General features: G+C 44.6%; 1 protein-coding gene across 1 annotated transcript in view; it reads right to left on the bottom strand.

Annotated features, from left to right (window-relative positions):
* Positions 1-22,187, bottom strand: part of RCOR1 (REST corepressor 1) — a 118,732-nt gene that overhangs the window by 5,442 nt on the left and 91,103 nt on the right. The window contains exons 4-11 of the mRNA XM_043921330.1: positions 17,152-17,204; positions 15,633-15,794; positions 14,901-15,019; positions 12,403-12,481; positions 8,098-8,292; positions 2,921-2,998; positions 2,641-2,698; positions 1,545-1,771 (exon numbers count right to left, since the gene is read on the bottom strand). Of these exons, the coding sequence (XP_043777265.1) occupies positions 1,545-1,771; positions 2,641-2,698; positions 2,921-2,998; positions 8,098-8,292; positions 12,403-12,481; positions 14,901-15,019; positions 15,633-15,794; positions 17,152-17,204 (971 nt within the window). The remainder of the gene's footprint in view (positions 1-1,544; positions 1,772-2,640; positions 2,699-2,920; positions 2,999-8,097; positions 8,293-12,402; positions 12,482-14,900; positions 15,020-15,632; positions 15,795-17,151; positions 17,205-22,187) is intronic.

The raw sequence follows: 22,187 nt of genomic DNA, 5'->3' as shown, positions 1-22,187 counted from the left end.
AAGAAAGCTTTCATTCTCCAAGTTCTAATGGCCCTTCCCCAGTAATCCTCATGTTCTCAATGCTTCCTGAACTGAGTCCAGGACTTCAGGGAAGGTAATCTATTGTTAAAAGGGCAACTAGCTGTCAGACAAAGTCACTGCCCCAAGATAAAAACACATCTTTTGCTCCTGTGCTGTCCTGTTCATGGGCAGGCTGGGCTGGGCGGGTGTGAGTCAAGGAACCTCTTACACTGCCAGTACTAGAGACTGTGCACACAACTGCAAATATTTTCTGGCAGCAAAATCTAAACAGTCTAATAAAATTAGTATGCTTCTAAAACTATGTCTTCTGACAGGTGTAGATGCCTCAAGGCCGTTTCTCAAACTGGCACGTGGACGCGGTGGGTGGGGGTGGCTGGCAGAGCTGTGCTCTCAGGGCACCCTCTGCACAAGGCTCATGCACGCACAGCCTGGGGGCCTCCAAGTTCTGCAGCCAGGCTCTGGGAGCAAAGAGTCACAGAACAACACAGAAGAAGTAACTTCAAGTCCTTCCTGCCTCGTTTGAGGAAGATTTTGATGATAAAGTGATGAGTAAATTAATCCTCACATTAGAATTCTCCAGGCCAGAATACTGGAGTGGGTGGCCTTTCCCTTCTCTGGGGATCTTCCCAACCCAGGGATCAAACCCACGTCTCCCACATTGCAGGTGGATTCTTTACCAGTTGAGCCACAAGGGAAGCCCAAGAATACTGGAGTGGGTAGCCTATCCCTTCTCCAGTGGATCTTCCCGACCCAGAAATCGAACCCAGGTCTCCTGCATTGCAGGCGGATTCTTTACCAACTAAGCCACCAGGGAAGCCTACTATGTCAGTGAACAAGTGCAAAAATAAAGTGGATGTCGTGCACTCCCATCCCCTAGCCCTATGCACTGTCTGTGGGGAAGGGTGAGCATGCAGGAAGTAGGCAGGCAGCAGACGGCCCCTGCAGCCTCAGCAATCTCCCCTCAATCTCTGCCTACTGGGTCAGCAGACTCAGTGCCACCACCCAGGAGGTCACAGGAGTGTCAGTGCCACTCTGGAAATGCCAGGCAACCCAGGACCCAGACTTGTCCCCATCAGTCCTTCAGCCGGTGGCCCCCCAACAGCAGGCAGACTGGAGGGGTGGCAGCAGAGACACAGCAGGAGCCTGCAGATGCCCCTGTGAGCTCACACCTCACAGGGGATGACACACAGTTCACACGGCTGATCCTCAAGGCACTTCTAACTTACTGTCTTAGGGCCAAGTGGTTCCTGTATTTAAGGAAATACTGATAATGTGAAATATTCTGTGGCTAGAGAAAGTAGGGTGGACTTAAGAATTTGTCCAGGAGTTAAAACATGAATAACGTACACAGTGACCAAGAAGTGACTAAAGTCAACATATATTACAGCATTTATGGGTGAGAGTCATTACTGACACAGCTGAAGCCTAAATCTACTTCTTCTACAGCTGGAAAAGGTTATCAGTGAAGAAAGTAACTGGAGGTCGAGCATGAATCCTGCAGAGACCAGCTGCTTCAGACTCACCTCGTCGTCCTCCTCAGGCATCTTGATGGAGCTGTCTGGGGACTTGACAGGTTTCTGGTTACTGGGACCATTCTCTTCTTTCCCGTGCTCTGCCTCCCATTCTTGTAAAACTTCATCTATGTTGAAGCGGCGTCGATAATTTACAAAAAAGTTTTTCACTTGCACCACTGATTTGTTCCCAATCACATCTGAGATGGCCTGGAAATCTCGGCCGTATTTCCTGATGGCTAAGGATGGAAGAAAGTGTCTTTTTTAACACAAGAGAAAAATAATAAAACACACACTCACACACACACTTGAGACTCACCCCTGATCCAGATAAGGCAGCATGGGGGCTCCTAACAGCAGACACTATCTTAGCGTAGAAACCAACTGGAAGAGCAGCACAGCAGTCCACGAGCGAGACCGGTCACACGGGCCGTGTGCAAGATCGCTCACACGGTCCACGTGCAAGATCAGTCACACAGTCCACGTGTGAGACCGGTCACATGGTCCGCGAGCAAGACCGGTCCACGAGCGAGACTGGTCACAAGGCCGCGAGCAAGAGCAGTCACACGGTCCATGAGTGACAGCAGTCACACGGTCCATGTGCAAGATCAGTCACAGTCTGCATGACCTGTCATGTAGGGTCTGCACCTTCTCACCACACACCACATGGCATAACTGAGGTCACCCAGCAGCTATCCTGTGCTGTGGACATTCCACACTGGCCTTTCCAGGGTCCCAGGACCAGAACACCTCCAACCTTACAGCCCTAACCCTCAATCTGCCCTTTCTGACTACTCAGAACCAAACCAGCAGCTGCTAAAATGAAATATGCCTTTAGACACCAAGACTTCCAGATTCATTTTTACATCTTGTGAGACATGGGAAAGGAAAAAAGCAAAGCCCAAAGGGAATGCAGAAATTCAGCTAATATGATGTCCGCCAGAAGGATGTAAGCTCACAGGAGTCTGTTAAAGGTGAGCGATGTGCTGGGAGCAGGCTGGGGCACAACTCCCTCCTGAGGCGACTGCTCTGCCTAAGCTCTCTGTTTATAAGCAGAGCTTCTTGTTTATAAGTACAAGCTTCTTGTTTATAAGTACAAGCTTCCTACCTTGTACGGCGAGCAGTTGCTCTTCTGTGGTCCAGCGGGCATTGCATTTCTGAATGACCTGGACATCCAAATGAGTCCTGTTAGCATACTACATTTAGGCGCAGGCATGTCCTTATGAGGATTAATCAATCTTCTATCAGAACGTTAACATCAACTAGGGTTATAATAAATGATGTCTATACCCTTCCTTCTAGGAGATGTGTACTGGAGACACAGACAGTAAATTCCTAAACAGATAAACTCGGATGTGACTTCAAAGATGATATTTACATAATCTTACCTCTGGAAGTCGGTATGGTTCTATTCCACCATCAAGTTTTTCTTTTAGAGCACTGTTCGTCTGTTTAATATTCTGAATCTAAGAGAAACAAGATTCTCGTTTTAAAAATGAAAGACTTTTATAAAGGTATGAAAAGAAAACAAAACTACGAAAGTTAAAAGAAACAAAAAACCAAGAGGAAAGAAGTTCCTGGTCCATACGACAGCCCCAAATACAAGGTCCCTATTGCATCCTTTGAGAGCAGCTAACTATTAATAGATGTTTTAATTAACTTGCTGAGAGCAGCAGACAAGGAACAAACAAGAAAGGGGTGGTGGTGAGAAGGTCCTTCACACACAGTCCTAGCCCAACAGCCGTTAACAGGCGTCCACCTGGGCAGCAGAAGACAGAACCTGAGCCTGACACCAAACACAGCGCCTGGGCCCCCCCCACACAGAACGGAGCCGAAGGCACAGAGCGGGCAGGGTGAAGGCAGCAGCCCGCCTTTCAGACTTCTTTAATGGGGAGGGGGGAAAAAATGCTATTTTTCCACGAGCCTAATTTTGAGCAACTGTAACTTCTTCATTTTCTCACAAATTATTTTTTCCACATTCTTGCTTTGATTCAGTGGACCTAATCTTTCACTGAGCTTGCCTAATCAAAAGAAAGACACAACAGGACAAACCATTGCATCAATCCAGGGCTGCTCCTTAATTCTGCTCAGACTGTGAGCAAGCTGGGTCACAGATGGGGCCCTTCTCACTCCACTCTAGGCAGAGGGGAATTTCTGTGCCAAGCACCAGGGGAACTCTGGCCCTGGCACTTTCATTCTTGAATATCACTTGAGCAAATAAGCAAGCAAGCAGAGGAACAAGTTCACTTTCCCAAGGGAAACATCAAAAAACATTTTGTGAGCAGAAAGTGCCCTAGGCAAATGAAGAAAAGCAGCACTCCCAGAGCCAGGGAAGAGGTGGGAGATGAGTGGAGATACTGTCATATGGGCACTTCTAATACTTGTCTCTCTAAAAACTTTTCATACCTATACAATTTTCAAAAATCCCACTTTCAACTACTTACATTTCATCAATTGCCAGTTTCACAGATCCTTTCCTTCTGTGTTTTACTTCTCAAAGGTTTAAAGGCTTCAGGCAGCGGGGGAGGGGTACAGGAAAGATTTTTTGATGCTCTGGGACCAGCAGGCAAGTTAATAAGACCAGCGCTCCTAAGGACCAGAGCTGACCCTGTCTGCCTTAGTAAGGGCCTCAAAGTCTACCAGACATGCAGTCCACTCCAAATCTTCTGATAACAATGCCACATCAGAACACAAAAGCAACTGAAAAGAAAAATACTGGAAATATGCACAAAATTTACTCTACAGTAAAAACCATAAACTCCGACCGTGCTTTACTGAAATTTGCTTTAGTTTATTTTGAAAAGGTATAAATCAGAAGAAACTATCTGAAACTTACTCAGAATAAGTAATTCCAAGCTCTCAGACCAGCATTACTTAATAGAACACTCTCTGATAATAAAGAGCACAATCTTAGATTCTTCTCAGACCTTGCAGTTACCAGCAACCCACAAAATACTGCAAGGCACTGAGATTATGTTCCCTGAATTCTGAAAATGAGGCCTAGAAACTTCCAACATGCAATGAGCAAATTCTCAAGTCAGGGGTCTAAAATACCCCATGTTTCGCCCTCTCCTCAGGCACTCCAGTTACTCTATTCATTCTAGCTGGTTGTTTATAATATATGATACAAAGCTGAGAGAGTGCATGAGATCGATCTATCTATACTGCACTGGGATTAAGTGACATGCATCTTCCAAGGAGACCAATCTATTTAAGTAACATATGCATTTTCTAAAATCAGTGTTTTTGATAAAAAAGCATAGACATTAAATGAGTGGCTACAAGATAAAATATCCACAAGTTATGAACTAAAAGTTAGCTCAATATTCTCATTTACCCACATGCCTTCTAATCATTTGTGTTTACTAATCAGTGTAAGAATAGGAATTAGTTGACAGAATTATGCCAACTGGAAAGGAAGCCAGAGTGGCAACCAGCTGGATAAGACATAGGATAAGAAAGTAACCAGCATGGAAAAAAGAACCAAACAAAGCAGTCCACTTCGCTTGGGGTCTTACCAAGGGCTCCTGGCTGAACATAACTTTCTTTTTCCTGCTTTACTGCGTGATTCTTCTCTAACGTCAGACCTTTTCATTCCCTCCACCCAGCAAGTCCTGATGCAACAGGCAGTGTCTGTTGGCTAAACTGTCCCCAGTCCCTGTCTCACTTGTATCTTTGACAGCGAATGAGGATCTCCTTGGAGCTGGGAGGAGCTGGGCTGCAGAGCCCTGGCACATAGAACGTCTAGGAGGTTCTGGGGAGGCAAGAGCTTTTCCTGCTGAAAGGGACAGAAGGGTCAGCTCTGCTTCCCCCTTCTTCTTACTGCCCTGAATGAAGACACAAAGGTGACGAAATGGCTTCTGCAGCATCCAGCATGAGGCCACAAGCAAGATGAACACCCTAGAAGCTAAGGATGCAGGGAACTCTGAAAGAACCTGGGGCCTCCGAGGGCAGCGCTGAACAGAGGAACTAATCAGCAGCGACTGACGTTGGAATTTCTTGCTATTTTAAAAAAAGAAAAAAGAAACAAACAGCTCACCATTTGAGCCACTGTTAGTCACGTTTTCTGTTACCATCAGATGCATGTGTCCCTGATACACGACCAGACGTGGGAGCGCCCAGAACACAAGGCCCACCGTGTGACTGACTGCCATGGACGTCCGGGAGCGCGGCTGGCAGGAGAGCTAAAGGCTGCAGACAGCAAACCACCGGCCTCACCTCCCAGTAACTGAAGACTCTGAGAATTCACTCTTTCGTAACGTCAACTCTGGGCAGCTACCTTCAAATAAAACATTCCTGCTCTTGATCCTGGCTCTGAAAACTGAAGGCTCTCTATCTACCAGACAACAGAATCACTAACAGCTCTGTGCGAACGGGTCTCACCCCCGTTCCATGTTGATACTGCAGAGCCAGCATCAGACACTCACCTGGCTGTGGGCCTGAAGCCCCGGGAGAGGGAGGTAAAATGCAGGGGGAGCCCCAGCCCTAACCAGAGAGCCTCCCCCCGCACACGCAGCGTGCCAAGTCCTCATGCATTCTGTACCATCAGGCAGACAAGGATGAATCTCCTTGTTTGAGAAGAGGCCCAGAAAGATTAACTGATTCTCCTAAGACTAGAATACAGCTCTGCCAGCAGCTGGGACAAATGGCCAAGCCCGTGAGTCCATGGGGTTGGCTCGGTCCTGGGTTGTGCGCCTCCTGCACCAGGGGACAGACGGGCCACAGAGCAGGCCACCCCGCTCGTCTCATCTCGTCCAAGCAGCGAGAACTGCCAGTCCACAGTTCACCTTGAAGTCAGGGTGGGGGTGGGGGGAGATGACTAAGGCACGGACAACACTGGGCCACTCAGCTGACTTTTCAGTTTGACTTCTATGCAAAATCAGACCAAAAGGATGAGTCATTTCCCACACGAGGCACAAATAATCAGGAAAGGATTCATTTTAGAAGCACTATTCTTTACAAGAGCACCAAAAAAGTACCAAACATGTAGGAATAACTCTAATGAAGGAAACAGAAGACTTGTTCCCATCAAGAACCACAAAATTCTGGAAGAAACAAGATCACAGAAGTGCAGGGACAAATCATGTTCCTGGGTGAGATGTTAACTCTCTATCTTGATCTATAGATTCAACACCATCCCAATCAAAACTCGAGTAGAGTTACTCTTCTGGAAATTGAGAAGGTGATTCTAAGTTTTATATGGAAACACAAGGGCAGGGATCCACGACAACGTTGGAAGACTCCCCTACCACGAAGCGCCATTTATAACCTGTTTCGTCAGGACCACGCGGTGCTGGTGAAGAAAGGACAAACACAGCTCCAGACACGACCCATACACACAATGGACACTAGATTTAAAACAAAGGTCCCACTGCCTTCTGACAGGAAGAGGGCAGTCTTTAATGAATAGCGCTTGGTAAACTAGATATTCATGTGAAAAAAAAACAACCCTACACATAACAACAAAGAAAAACACGCCAGGTAAACTGAAGATCAAAAGGCAAAACAAAGCTTGTAACACAGTGCCTCATGATCTCAGGAAGGGTTCCGAACAGAACTCGAGAGCACCCACCACACAAGACAAGAACAAGAAACTGGACCACCTCAAAACGAAGAGCATCAGTTCATCAAAGATACCACTAGGAGGGACCGGGGGCAGTCCAGTGGCTAAGACTCTGCACTCTCAATGCAGGAGATCCAGGTTCGACCCCTAGTAAGGGAACTAGATCTCACAGCTGCACCTAAGAATTCGCATGCCACAACTAAGACCTGGTGCAGCCAAATAAACAAATACTAAGGGAAAAAAAAAAAAAAGATACCACTGAGTGAGTGAAAAGGCAGGCCTCCAAATGGGAACGTGAGACAACCCCCTGCCAGCTCCGTAATTCCACAATGTGGTCACAACAGAGCGGTGGGGGGAGGCGCTGCTGGTGTCCAGTGGGTGGAAGCCAAAGCTGCTGCTAATGTCCTGCAAGACACAGAACAACTCCCCACAAGAAGAGTTATCTGGCCCCAAAAGTCAGCTGTGCTATGGTTAGGAAATCCTGCAGTGGTGCACCCAACACTCACACACAGCGACACAACCAGCCTGGGAGACAGTTCTCTAGTGCTGGACGTGTGCACGCCCAACAACCTGGCAACTGCACCCTGAGGGGTGTCTCCAACAAGCATACACACACACCGCACCAAGAGGCACATAAACCACGTTCCTATCTGTATCCAGTGCTAACAGCCAACAAGGGGAGACAACCCAAACTCAAAGTAAAACAGGAGCAAGAACTAAGGGGAGATGAACGGGGTGCTGGAGACCACGTTCCAGGTCTTGACCAGAGGTAACGTGGGTGTGTTCATGTTATGAAAATCACTGAGATCTGTATCTAGATCGATACAGATATGTAAAATTTCAATTTCATGGTTAAGTTAGGAGAAAAAAAAATTAACGGGCCTAAGAGCCTCTGTCCAATTCCTTAGAAACAGAACACCCCTCTGAGATTTGTGAAGCGAGTGAGCAGCGAGAGCAGGCTGCAGGGCAGGGCACTCTTCGCCAGGACGGGGTGCACGGCACCTGTCGTTTGATCGACACCAGCTCCAGGTCCAGTTGTCTCAGCACCGTGGTAGCAGCAGTGGCATTGGCAGAAACAGCCTCCACGTCTTCTTGAGAAAGAAACATTCCTTTTGGAGGTTTTCTTTTTGCTCTATTTTTAGCTTGAGTACTATGTTTTTCCTTTTTGATCTGAGGAATCGTCTCAGTAGGGGGCACCTGCATGGTACACATATTTGATAAATGATAACTGAAAAAATTAAAATGCCAAATGAATAGCAATAAGCATATTTTAACATGGCTCCAAACAATCTTAAGACAAATACCATGCCACACCAAAATAACCATCCACAAATTCTAAAACACAGTTAACAGACAAAGAACACTAGCTAAATAAACCACTCAAAGTGGACTCCACTTCCTTTCTTTAGCGACACATCTTTATTCTATAAACCTCTGACAAGAAGCATTCCCAGCTTCCCAGCTTCTGGGAGGAATACAGGAAAAAAAAATAACCTGTGCTCCCTTCTGGTGAGCTGTGTATATACGAATAAGGAATGATTTCATCCTAACAGTCCCTAGCAATGTAGACAGACATATGGCCACAGAAAGAAAAAAAAATGATTCAGCACATGTACAGGATCCATTTAAATTCCTTAAATCTTTATAGAAGGTTATAAAAATAAAAACTTCAATATGAAACTTGTTTATATACCCCTTTTTTGGGATGACACACTTTTCACGGCATGTAACCTGCTTCAAAAACTATAACCTGTCATTTAGAAATGTATGACTGCTGCTTATTTTTTAAAATGCTCTTTCTAAAACCAAAACCTTTGGAAATGAAATGCACTCACATCTTGGCAAGGAAAGGATAACATTCTATTGGTAACCATCTTAACAAGAAGTTTAGGTTAACTAATTATAATCTCATTTTGTTAGTCTATTAACACTGGCTGGTAAAGCTGAAAATACATTCAAGCTTGTTGCTTCACATGTTAAGACAGATAAAAAGACCATGCAGACTATGATGGTAGCAATAAGCTCTCAAACAAGTGGTAAGAAACAACACATAAAAATCTGAGTCAGCAATAATCTATATTCTATAATAGCACAGTGCTGGTCAGTATAGATCACCTACTGACCAAGTCTGTTTTCATACATTTTAGCACACTAAGAAACTAACAATTTTTATTTTCAAGTTAGAAATTGTGCTATATAAATAAGAATTATGGAAACTAATATAAAACCAAGCCTCTTCTCTTTCATTTAAAATGTTCCACTGAAGACCTAATAAATAACAATGCATCAAAAACAAAGCTTATTAAAAACTGCAGGTTCAATTTGATTTTGCAAACAATGTAATTTAACTAATCCTTAAAATGATCTGGACACTCATATAGACCACTGGTAAGAGTGCCATCCAGAAGGTATGACCTGTTTCCTATTTGATAATAATATACTATGCCAAAAGAAGCCTTTAGAATATATCTAGAACATTCTGACTCAATAATTCAACTTCCAGAAATTAATTCTAATGGAAAAAATTAAGCACACAAATATGTAGCTATGATATCAGATTTCAGCATTAATTATAGGGAAAAAGACTTAAAAATCTGTATAAATTAACTCAATTATAAAAGATTTGTATGACAGAATAACACATATACTGCTATGCATACAAATATATTTGACATAAAAATACATCCAGGTTTAGCAGTGACATTCCTCAAGAAACTAAAAACAGTGTTGCCATATGACCCAGTGATCCCACTCCTGGGCACATCTAAGGACAAATCTGTCATTCGAAAGATACATGCACCCCTCTGTTCACAGCAGCACTGTTCACAATAGATAAGACAGGGAGACAACCCAAGTGTCCGCTGACAAGATGAATGGATAAAAAAGACGTGGCACACATATACAGGAATCACTGCCTTATCATGGGAAGGGCTTGTGTAACTCAATGAAGCCACAAGCCATGCTGTGTAGGGCCACCCAAGACGGACAGGTCATAGCAGAGAGTTCTGACAAAATGTGATCCACTGGAGGAGGGAATGGCAAACCACCACCAGCTCAGCATACTAGCCAGGAGAACCTCATGAACTGTATAAAAAGGCAAAAAGATATGACACCGAAAGATGAGACCCCCCAGGTTGGAAGGTGTCCAACATGCTACTGGGGAAGAGCGGAAGACAATTACTCAGCCATAAGAAGGAAACAATGCTATCTGCCACAACAGGACTGCAACGAGAGAATATCATGCTAAGTGAAGCAACACAGAGAAAGACAAGTATCACATGATTTCATTTATATGTGGCATCTAAAATAGAACACAAATGACCTTCTCTATGAAACAAACAGAATCACATACAGAACAGACTTGTGGTTACTGGGGGGAGAGGAGGTCGGATTGGAGTTTGGGACTAGCAGAGGCAAGCTATTATATATTTAATGCAAAAACATGGTCCTACTATATAGTACAGGGAACTATATATATGGCACAACAACCCACTTTAGTATTCTTGCTTGGAGAATCCATGGACAGAGAAGCCTGGCAGGCTACAGTCCACAGGGTGGCAAAGAGTCGGACATGACTGAAATGACTGAGCAGGAACACATATGTATATTTTACAAAGGAGGTCATCTGGAAAGAGTCACCAAAATGTTAACAGTGATAATGGGCACATGCTCAGTCACTTCAGTCGTGTCTGACTCTCTGCATCCCCATGGACTGTAGCCCACCAGGCTCCTCTGTCCATGGGATTCTCTAGGCAAGAATACTGGAGTGGGTTGCCATTTCCTCCTCCAGGGAGTCTCCCTGACCCAGGGATTAAACCCATGCCTCCTGCACTGGCAGGTTTTCCTGGTGACTCAGCTGGTAAAGAATCTGCCTGCAATGCTGGAGACCTGGGTTTGATTCCTGGGTTGGGAAGATCCCCTGGAGAAGGGAAAGGCTACCCACTCCAGTATTCCGGCCTGGAGAGTTCCGTGGACTGTATAGTCCATGGGGTCGCAAAGAGTCAGACAAGCCTGAGCCACTTTCACTTTCACTCCTGCATTGGCAGGCGGCTTCTTTACTGCTGAGCCATCCGGAAGCCCTGATAAAGGGTGATGATATTATAAATCATTTTCATTTTTTCCCTTTTGTTTAGCTGTATTTCCTACATATCTATAAAAAAGAATTTATTACTGGTGTATTTTTAGTTTAGGTATGTCTAGACCCTTTTGTTTTTTTCATACTTCAGTACCTTCTGAGACAGAGAACCTTTTAGATTTTAATGAAACTACAGACACTTATTTGAACACATGTACAAGTAACACCCACGCTGGGATTCCACACTCCAGCCTGAATGGGACTCCAGTGGACGGACACCAGGGGGCTTGGGACCTCTGCCCAGGTGGTGGGGGCCGCATCAAGGACCGCCTGCAGGCAGGTCTGTATTGTGGGGGTTTCCACTGGGCCACGGTGACAAGGCCTGGTGTCCTCAGAGGGTCCTCGGGGACCCCATGTGTGCTTTATTCAGTTATGAATCAGCAAAATAATTCAAGTTTATCACCCCCATTTCAAAGGCTAAGATCACCCAGACACCCCATTGTTCTCAGTGAACAGTTTATAATAAATAAATGCTATAAATATATCCCCCAAAGTCATATATAATTGTAGGGGTTTGTGGGCCTCTTGAATCGAGAGACTAAAAACCTCTGGCATCATGGTTTTTAAAACATGAGAGATTAAAGCTTCTCCATGACCCAGAGGGCACAGGCCCTGGGCGCCCACAGGAGGAAGGAGGCCCAGGGCTGAAAGGAGGGCAAGAGGCCCCTTCCTAACCTGCTGAGTGAGTGCCTGGCAAAGAGGGCAGTGAGGACTGCTACCCTACAGAAAACCTCTCATTAATGCCATTTTCCCCTTTAAGGCTTTCTTTCTTGTATTTCTTGGCAAACAAAACTCTTAAGTTCTATAAAGCAAGATTAATACATACATACATACTCATACACATCATGATGTCTCCTGAAAGTGAAGTCGCCCAGTCATGTCCAAGTCTTTCTGACCCCATGGACTGGAGCCTGCCAGGCTCCTCTGTCCATGGGATTTTCCAGGCAAGAATACTGGAGTGGGGTGCCATTTCCTTCTCCAGGGGATCTTCCCAACCCAGGGATCAAACCTTGGTCTCCCGCATTGTAGGCAAACGCTTTTACTGTCTAAGCCACTGGGGATGTCTCCTACATGGCACTTAATATATTAAGTAGACTAAGGAAAAAGAATGCTTTACTTTGAAACTAGTAAATGAAATTTATTTGTCTTACTACTACTAGGGGAAAAAATACCTCCTTTTTGCTTTCCTTGTTTTGGTCAATCTCCATGTCAATGGGGTTATTTCCATTTGTTTCTTCCAGTTCATCCTCACTGGAAGACAAAAACAAGTTACTGAAAGATTATTTTGTGCTACTTCTATTTAATATACAAATATAAGCAATAAATTGATTTAATATAAAATTAGTATGTTTTCAGAATGTTGAGAAAAATGTTTTTACAATTCAAATAAAATACCAACTCCATAGTTCTTTTAGTCTAAATGATTAAAAAAGCTATTGAAATAGGTTTCTATCTCCCAAACAAAGCTTAGAACATTGTCACTTTACATTTGTAAAGTGTTTTCTCTCAACTAAAAATATCAAATTTAAGACTTTAATTCTCCTTAATTATCTAGTAGAGGACCAGGACATGATCATTAGATATAACTGAGAAATTATTCAAGAATACAGGCTCATGATATTGAGAATAAATTCACCCACAAGTAAAAACTCATTTTCATGTCCCATCTGTGTACCCACAGCTACACAATTCTGAGAATTGGAGAAGGTTTCTGGTGGCGTGAAAAACTCAAAGTGAACTTCAAAAAGAACACTCACACTGATAACGGAACTTCAAATGCTTTTGTTTATATTCTTCCATGAAGTATTAAAAAAAAAAATAAAAGCTCTGTGGTAGGTAGGAGCTTTACAAAAAAAGGAACATGAAGGTTCCCAGAGGCCAGACACCTGGCTTGTCTGCCTGCAGCTAAGCCAGCTGAGCGGGGCTGGCGGCACAGCACTCAGGGCTTCCAGTGTCATCACCCCTTGTCTCAGGGTCCCACCCCGGTGGGATGCCCACCGCACCCCGTCCTTTTCTCCCTTGCCCAGGCCCGCACTGTCAGCAGTTCTGGCTGAGGAAGGTGCTGAGAGCAGAAAGGGCTGGGGCGGAGGGGATCCTCCCCGGCCCCACCATTCCCCTCCCAGGCAGGTCCCGCCAGACAGTCAGCCGTCTCCTGGGGTCTTCTGGGGCCCGTGCCCCCCCTCTGTCTGCTTCCTGACGGTGGCACCGGGGCACAGGGCAGATGGAGCACCCCGAGGCGGACGCAAAGTGAGAGCCTGGGCATGTCCGCCAAACCGTTACGGCTCCACCCTCAAGGATGACAACCCCAATCTTTATTAGATTTAATTCTGATTTCAGCTTAGTAAACTGCACCTGTTTGTAGCAATAGATTTCGTTCACAAAGAGTGAATTAAGCCTAAGGTATAATAAAAACAAAAAATGTTAATCAAAAGTTGCTGTAACACTAAAAACAAATTCAATAGTTTGCTCCTTTTCTTTGGTTACTGAGAGTGCTGATCCATAAATAGACCCACTAGTTACACGTGATACAGACCAAAAAATATGCAGACTGTCAAGGTCAACAATTTCACAGAATCTTACAGCTGGGAAGAGCTCTGCAGATGTTCTTCACATTGCTCTCATTTTATACTTGTGCCCAGACCTTAGAATTCTCCAGAAGTGACATCCGATTATCGACTTGTCCCCACACGTCATTCCTTACATTTGAAATCATAAAACACTCTCCTGAGACAGGGCCATGAAGATCATAGAGTTTATTTTATTCCTTCATTTTATTTTTGTATTGTTAATTTATAAAAGTAATATATTGTAGAAAACATAATTTTTAAAAGCCACCTATATTCCCACTAACACAAAACCCATTCTGTGTCTTGTCTTCAGACCTGAGGAGACAGAGACCTGGGAATGAGTGCATGGAGCCCACCAGCAGGCCTCTCACTGAGAGCAGAACCCACTTCCGTGGGCGAGCACAGGCCACGTCCACACCTCTGCTGTACGTAAGGCTGAGGGCGTGGTGTCTTAGGTGTGTCCCGCACACTGAGCCGTCCTTAAAACTAAGCTCCTTATAAAGAAGTCACAGGGAGGTGGGAGGGGGGTTCAGGATGGGGAACACATGTAAATCCAGGGCTGATTCATGTCAATGTATGGCAAAAACCACTACAATATTGTAAAGTAATTAGCCTCCAACTGATAAAAATAAAGGGAAAAATAAATTAAAAAAAAAATAAAAACAGAGAAGTCATAAAAGGATCCCCTACCCGCGCTCTCGCTCACATACACAGAACAGATGGTCGAGAAAGGGAGGAAGGAAATCTAAACTGCAGATGTTTAACAAATCAGACATAAAAACATGTCAGCTGAATCCTGCAGAAGTACATGAGCAAATTTCAACCCCAGAAGTAAGAGATTCCTTTTTGCTAAAGGAGACACCCCTAAGGGGAAGAGAGGAACATGTGGGGAAGTTCACTCACTGTGACTGCAGAGTGCTGAGGAAAGATGCCTTCAGAACGTAACACCCTGAACGCAGCTCCTCTGTGTAAATTTCGGGCCCACCCTGAAGGCCCTGGGGAGACCGGTCCCCTCCCTTTCCTCTGCGTGTCCACCTGCTCCTAGAGACGCCAGGGCCGGCAGGGCTCCCTGGAGGGCTGGGACACCGCCCGCGCCTACTGACCTCTCCTCCCGCTCACGCTTCTGTCTCCGAGCGTGGCGGTCCATCACGCTGGTTTTAGTCCTCGTCTTCTTCCAAGAGTAGTAGAACTTCACCAGACTTGCTATAGATTTATCAGGAAGCTGGACGGAAGAGATGAGCTGCTTCAGGTTTAATCTTTAAAGATCAAATGTGTGTACATATATTTCATAAGGATCACGCTCACATATTCAGAAATGTCATAAATCACAGTCATTTTTCTCTGAATTCATAGAAGAACCCTCATCGATACAGTTTCAAATGACTGAAGTTTTGACTGCAAGTGAAACTTGGCCCATGAAAGACTGCAGAGTCACTTTAAGATGAATCAGGGTTTTCACAGAGCTGAAGCTTCTAACATAACTTTTAGGTTGTTTTTTAAGGAATTCATTTTAGCACTAACGTGACCATCAGTCAGCGTTCATGGTAGGAGTCCACCAAATACCATTCTAAAACGTGAGAGATCAGCAGAATTCCTCAGGGAGACAGGGCCCCCGACGCCGCGCCTCACCCACTCACCATCAGAGACCCTTTCTCTCAGGACACTCTGGGCAGTCCTACCCCGAGAGCTGGGCTGGGCTGGGGCTGGGAAGCGTCACCCACCCAGCAGCTCCCGCTGCACTAGACACAGGACATTGACACTGGAGGAGGACAGCCCTCCCGGGGCGCTGGAAGGGGACGGGGGCTGGCGCACACACAGTGCTCTCACCTACTCACCATTTGTTGGATTCTATGAAAAGTTTTCCCGTGAAAACTAAAGGCTTGCTCAAACAAGACTTTATCTTCCACAGTCCACTCATCTGGGAAGGGGGTAAAGTTGGGCAAATCAGCCAATGATTTTTCAATATTATGCTTATGCCAAAAGAGCATCCCAAGAGCCTAGAAAAATAGTATCAGTGAAATTTTTAGACCAACGTGACTAAAAGATCGTGGGAATGAGGCTGGCAAAAGGGAGCATATTTTACACCCCGACAAACACACATGGGAACTCACAGACACTGCTGCTGCGTGCCCCTCTGTGTACTAACTCGTTCATCTCAGGCCCTACAAGGTAAGTCCCCCTCTTCTCATGACTCAAATTGGAATACAGGGGCCTGAGAAACCCAGTAACTTGCTGATGGTTACAGTGGACAATGGCAGAAGCAGTGGGCTCTGGAACCTGCACTCATAAAAGGGTCACACTCTAGTGCCAGTGGACATGAAAGAGAAAGTGACTCAAAAAGCACACCACTGTTTTTCTTTGGCCAAAAAGTTCAAACATAAAGAGTTTTGGGTTTCAGCTCAGAAAGGAAAAAAAATACAAATGAGTAAGGAACAAAGTAGAAACAAGAGAATTCAGGAATACTTTTCTAAGAAAACTCCCCGTAATTCTATTTTAAAGTGGAAATAATCATAATTTGGGAGACCAAAATCCTCACAAATCTCATACAAGTGCACTTAGCAGTCACCCAATAATAGTTACACTTTCTAAACAAAATGAAAAATTAATGATTTTCTAAGCAGCTTTGTGAGGTTCAAGAGCAGGTTTTGGAGAAAGAGACATACATTTCTTGCTTTGAAAGATTCTGCAACTACCTTCTTGTAACTGGCTTCCCTAACAGTTCTACCAGGTAAAATAACCAAAAGCGAGGCCATGGCAGAAAGAAAGTGTCCACGTCTATGTAACCAAAATTAGTGGTATCCTTGGGCATAAGGGTAAATGAAAAAAAATTATTTATAGGCTGTAAAATCTAGATCAATACAAAGGAAAATATTAATCCAACTTAAGGTGATAATCTGAAAAAAAAGCTGTAACTAAAAATAAGGCTGAAATAAGATATCATGTTTCTGGAGAAAAATTAACATTGTGGATTTCTCATTAATTGGCTCCAAACAATTCTTAAAACCTGAGTAAAATTTTACAACCTGAAAAATGATTCAAAACAATTAAAACAGGCCTGAGTAGGTTTGAGTGTGACATGAGTCAGGAAACCACAGGAACAAGAAACAAATCATATATTCACGTAAGAAAGCACTGTGCCAAGCACCCACTAAGAGCTGCTGCTGACCCTCCAGGCCAAGGGTCTCTGCTGCTCATCTCAGGCAGCGACAAGCGGATCAGAGCCCCTGGCGCACTGCCAGCAACCACCAGACATGGCTAATGAGGAAACCATTGCTGCCTAACACACAAACCATGAGACACCTAACAGGTGAGGTACAAAACCCATTTTTAACAACAACAAAACCACACCGTTACCTGCTCCATGTTGTACCCATGCTTCTCTTTGGCAATGGCGATGTATTCATCCACTGAAAAACAAGACAGGAGGCCGTAAACGAGAGCAGGGACAGGGCACAGTCTACGGGCTCCAGAACTGATATTGATTATATATATGTATTTCAGGCCTGCCATGCATGAGAATAAAGATAAAGACAAGATAGGAACAAAACAGAGTTACATAGTGTCATCTCGTTATGGATCTTACATATATAAATCTCACAGAGAAGTGGCTGAACAAATAAATACTCACAGTACTTATTTCTGGATGGTGAGGTTATGATTCTGGTTTTTTCTTTTTTTAAAACAAGGTTCTACTTAAATTTTCTATGATAAGCAAATATTACTTTGGTACTTGAAAACATAATTATTTATAAATAAAAAGAAATATGAAATGGGGGTTTAGTCTCAGATTGAAGAGCAAGCAACCTACTTTTATGTTAAAGAAAATCTGCGAGATAAATCCCATGAACAGCACTGAGTATTTGCTCCCCAAGTCCAGCAAAAGGTGGCGAGCGCCAGCGTGCAAGCACCAAGGGAACACGAGGAAACTGACTCACACTCCACCAGCTGCCACCCCAATGAGGATCCACGTCCTCTCTACACTTCCCAGGCTTTCTCCCAGAACGGTAAGAGACCACTACCCTCCTAATACTCCTGGTGTGACTCTCCTTATCAACTACAAAAATAAGACAAACTCAGAAAGGAAAACTCAGGGAGCACAGAATGGCAGGAAGCAAACACGCACCCCTTCCAGCCCTAAGGCCCTTCCCTCAGGTCTCACTTTCCAGGGGCCACGACCAGACTCAGCTGAGGGGACAGGCTGAGTGTGACACAGCCAGCAGAAGACGCCTGGGAGAGTCAGAGCGTCTAGTCTGAGCATGCGATTCAGCTACGCCACACCATCCTCCCCAACTGCGGTATAACTGACCACCAAGTAGGAAACAGAAATCAACTCTGAGAAAGAATTAAAGTTCGTTAGCATATATTCTAATACCAGGGAGGATTTTTTTCCACTGACAAAAGACCCAGTTTAATTCAGACAGTAACTACATGTAGTGCATTTTAATAGTAAGGCACTAATTTTCTGGTTGTTTTTTTTTTTTACATCTAATATACTCACAAACTGACTGGTTACTCCACTCAGAATAGAGTAAAATTCCAATTTACCTGAGAGTCAGTAAATGATAAAGGCCCTTGTTTGTCCCCGAAGTTGAAACTGGTGATTTTTTTAATTGGGGGATGAAATGTTTCAAAGTATGTCCCTTGCTTATTACTTCACAACAGAGTAAATTATGCCAAATAACGGAAAAATGATGGACGGTTCTTTGCAAAACAAAAAGCCTTGAAAAGTAAGGTTGCTAGAGCAGGTGGCTGCATGCCTGCCTGGGAGAACCCTAAATGCTGCCCGAGGCACTCTAGACCCCGGGGGTGGACCACAGGTCAGAGGACAAAAGCCAGGTAATGAGACATGCTCAAGTCAAGAACACGTGAGGGGAAGAGACAAAAAAAAACAACCTACAGTCAATGAGGGTCAGCCCTGGAGGTGTGCTTCATGGGTTCCTTCTTTTTATAAATATCTGCTGAATGAACAATAAACGCACCTCCAACTTCTGCTATATAGTCTCTGTGAGCATACAGGTTTCCAGACGCTATTATTTACCTTAACAGAGTACGGAATGTGTGGTGTGGGCACACATTCAGTCACGTGATCCCCAGTCAGTCATATGATCTTTAGGCAAGTGAACACACAGGCCGGCTGCGATGCAGGAGCCCTTGGGAGCCTGTCCTGCCCATGCTCTCAGGGCAGAACCACAGTCTGCTACATCAGTAACAGGGTCCACTAAAACTGCCCCCATTGTTTCTGATCAGATTTACTTAAATATATTACAAGGGAAACAAAAGCATCCTTTAGATGTTTTTTCTGTCTTTATCTGTTCTTTTGTTTTTACATAAAAAACTAACTGGTGGTAGGACCAGTAAAACAGACTAAAACAGTGGATCCCAGCTGCTGCTGCTAAATGTGGATTTAACATTTGCCATGTTGTACACAGATTGCCAGGAGAAATATCAACAACCTCAGATATGCAGATGATACCACTCTAATGGTAGAAAGTGAAGAGGAACCAAAGAGCCTCTTGATGAAGGTGAAAGAGGAGAATGAAAAAGCTGGCTTGAAACTCAACATGCAAAAAACTAAGATCATGGCAACTGGTTCCATCACTTCATGGCAAATAGAAGCGGGAAAAGTGGAAATAGTAACAAATTTTCTTTTCTTAGGCTCCAAAATCACTGCGGATGATGACTATAGCCATGAAATTAAAAGACGCTTGCTCCTTGGAAGGAAAGCTATGATAAACCCAGACAGCATATTAAAAAGGAGAGCTATCACGTTGCCGCCAAAGGTGTGCATAGTCAAAGTTATGGCTTTTCCAGTAGTCATGTATGGATGCGAGAGTTGGACCATAAAGAAGGCTGAGCACCAAAGAATTGATGCTTTTAAACTGTGGTCTGGAGAAGATTCTTCAGAGTCCCTTGGACTGCAAGAAGATCAAACCAGTCCATCCTAAAGGAAATCAGTCCTGGGTGTTCATTGGAAGGACTGATGTTGAAGCTGAAGCTCCAGTACTTTGGCCACCTGATGTGTAAAGCCAGCTCATTGAAAAAGACCCTGATGCTGGGAAAGATTGAAGACAAAAGGAGAAGCGGGTGACAGAGGATGAGATGGTTGGACGGCCTCACCAAGTCAATGGACATGAGTTTGGGCAAGCTCCAGGAGACAGGGAAGGACAGAAAAGCCCGGCGTGCTGCGGTTCACCGGGCTGCAGGTCGGACGTGCCTTAGCGACTGAGCAACACCAACCAGCACAAGGCGGCCTGTCAAGTCGCATCTTTCAGGTGTTCTTAGAGACCAGCCTCAGGACTCAACTCTAAAGCAAAGGGAGAAAGAACTGCATCATAGCTGCTGAAGCGACAGCACCTGGCCTTGAAGGTTCGATGAAATAAGTTAACACACGGGGGACCATGCAGCTTAGAAAAGGATTACCATCTGATACCCACCAGTGAAACCCCAGTTTTTCCTTCTTTTCATTGTCTCCCTGCCCAGTGTTCAATAAAGGTTAGACAAACGTTTGCTGAATGAATGCTAGTGGCCTGTGATATGTACAATGTTAACATTTCAGGTTCTTTTTCTAGCAAGGTGAAAGGCAGCACATATCATCAAAAAGGCTACAGATAACAAATGCTGGAGAGTGTGTGGAGAAAAGCGAACCCTCCTACACTGCTGGTGGGAATGTCAACTGGTATAGCTGCTAGGGAGAACAGTGTGGAGGTTCTGTTACCACAGAACACACAGTCCCACTCCTGCACACATATCTGGAAAAGACAGAGGCACCCCGATATTCACAGGGGCACTTTTTACAACAGCCAAGACACGGGAACAACCCAAGTGCTCACCAACAGATGACTGGCTTAAGGAGATGCCGTGTATTTTACACAATGGACTACTACTCAGGCATAAAAAAGAATGAAATACTGCCATTTGCAGCAACATGGATGAACCGAGAGATTATTACACTAAATGAAGTCAGGCAGAGAAGAACCAATCATATATCATGTATATGCGGAATCTGAAAAATAACACAAATCAATCTATACATAAAACAAACAGACTCACAGACATACAAGACAAATGTACGGTTTACCAAAGGAGAGAGGGAAGGGGAGATACATTAGGGGTGTGGGAAAACAGACATAAACCACTATACACAATGAGACAAACAACAAGGATTTACTGCATAGCACTGAGGATTATATTTAGTATCTTATAATAAATTATAAAGGAAAATTATCTGAAAAAAATATACATATATAAAGCTGACTCACTTTGCTCTTCACCTGAAATTAACACAATACTGTAAATTAACTATACTTTAACTAAAGGAAAGAAAGGAAAGGAAAGAGAGGCAGCACAGGTTAGGTACGGGGTAAGACAGACTCAGGTCAAATCTTGGCTCAGTCTGTTGATAAAATGACTTCGTATCCAGTGGTACCTGACAAGCACCATATTTAAGACTGTGCTACCCTCAGCAACTTGCTCACACCCACAGAGCTAGGTTATCACGTAACTAAAAACTGCACCACGGAGGGAAGGCCTCCTCTCCCCTGCGCCTCACAGAGCGTTTTGGACAAGCGTGAACTCAGTACAGCCACGGACACAGACAGTGCTGTGACAGGCCTTGTCTCACCTTCCTGCCCTCTCTGAGCCGTCCCCAGCCCTCGTTTCCTCTCATTAGCGGTGGACAGGGACCCCTACCTCAGCTTCTGCACTCCCAAGGCCCTCCCCATCACCTGCCTGGCTGCTTTACACAGCCTGCCAGGTGCTGTTGGCAGGTCATGAAGAAAATGGAACATTTTTTAAAACCTCCCGCGTGAATTTCTTAAGCAAAAATGAGTTTTCAATCTCAGAAAACAAAATCAACTCCCACCTGCCCCTATGAAAAACAAAGGATGACTGGATATTTGAGGTGGGGGACAAAGATGAAACAAGGGAAACAAAAGAAGTACCAGCTGCCTGAGACAAAGACCACAGGCAGGGTGGGGTTCCCAGCACTTTGTATCATCTGGCAACCATAATCTTGATTTTGTCTCTAGAAGATTAAAGGTTAACCAGAGTTCGTCCCAATCTGGGGCAAACAGCCACCGCAGGCAGAGCGGTTGACTGAGTGTGATCAGGCCGACGAGCAAAGTCCACGGGGCTTAGGGAAAGGCCCAGGCTCTGCCCCCACCCGCCTTCCCCAGGGCACCCAGGACAGGACCAGGGTCATCGGCGAGCTACAGGCAGTCTTGCCTTGTGCAGCTTAGCTGACATCTAATGTCATCAGAAGCAGGAGACTCAGACACAGGGTTAAGCGTATTCTGCTTTAAAAACAATCCTATCATTGCATAATGCCGTGTTTTTAAAAACTTGAAAACTCCTACAAAAACAGCCAGGAAGAATGGTCCAATCTTAAATCA

This window comes from Cervus elaphus, chromosome 13, assembly GCF_910594005.1.
Source record: "Cervus elaphus chromosome 13, mCerEla1.1, whole genome shotgun sequence".
NCBI lineage: Eukaryota > Metazoa > Chordata > Mammalia > Artiodactyla > Cervidae > Cervus > Cervus elaphus.
The sequence above is the reverse complement of the archived record's forward strand: the minus strand, read 5'-3'. Positions and strand labels throughout refer to the sequence as shown.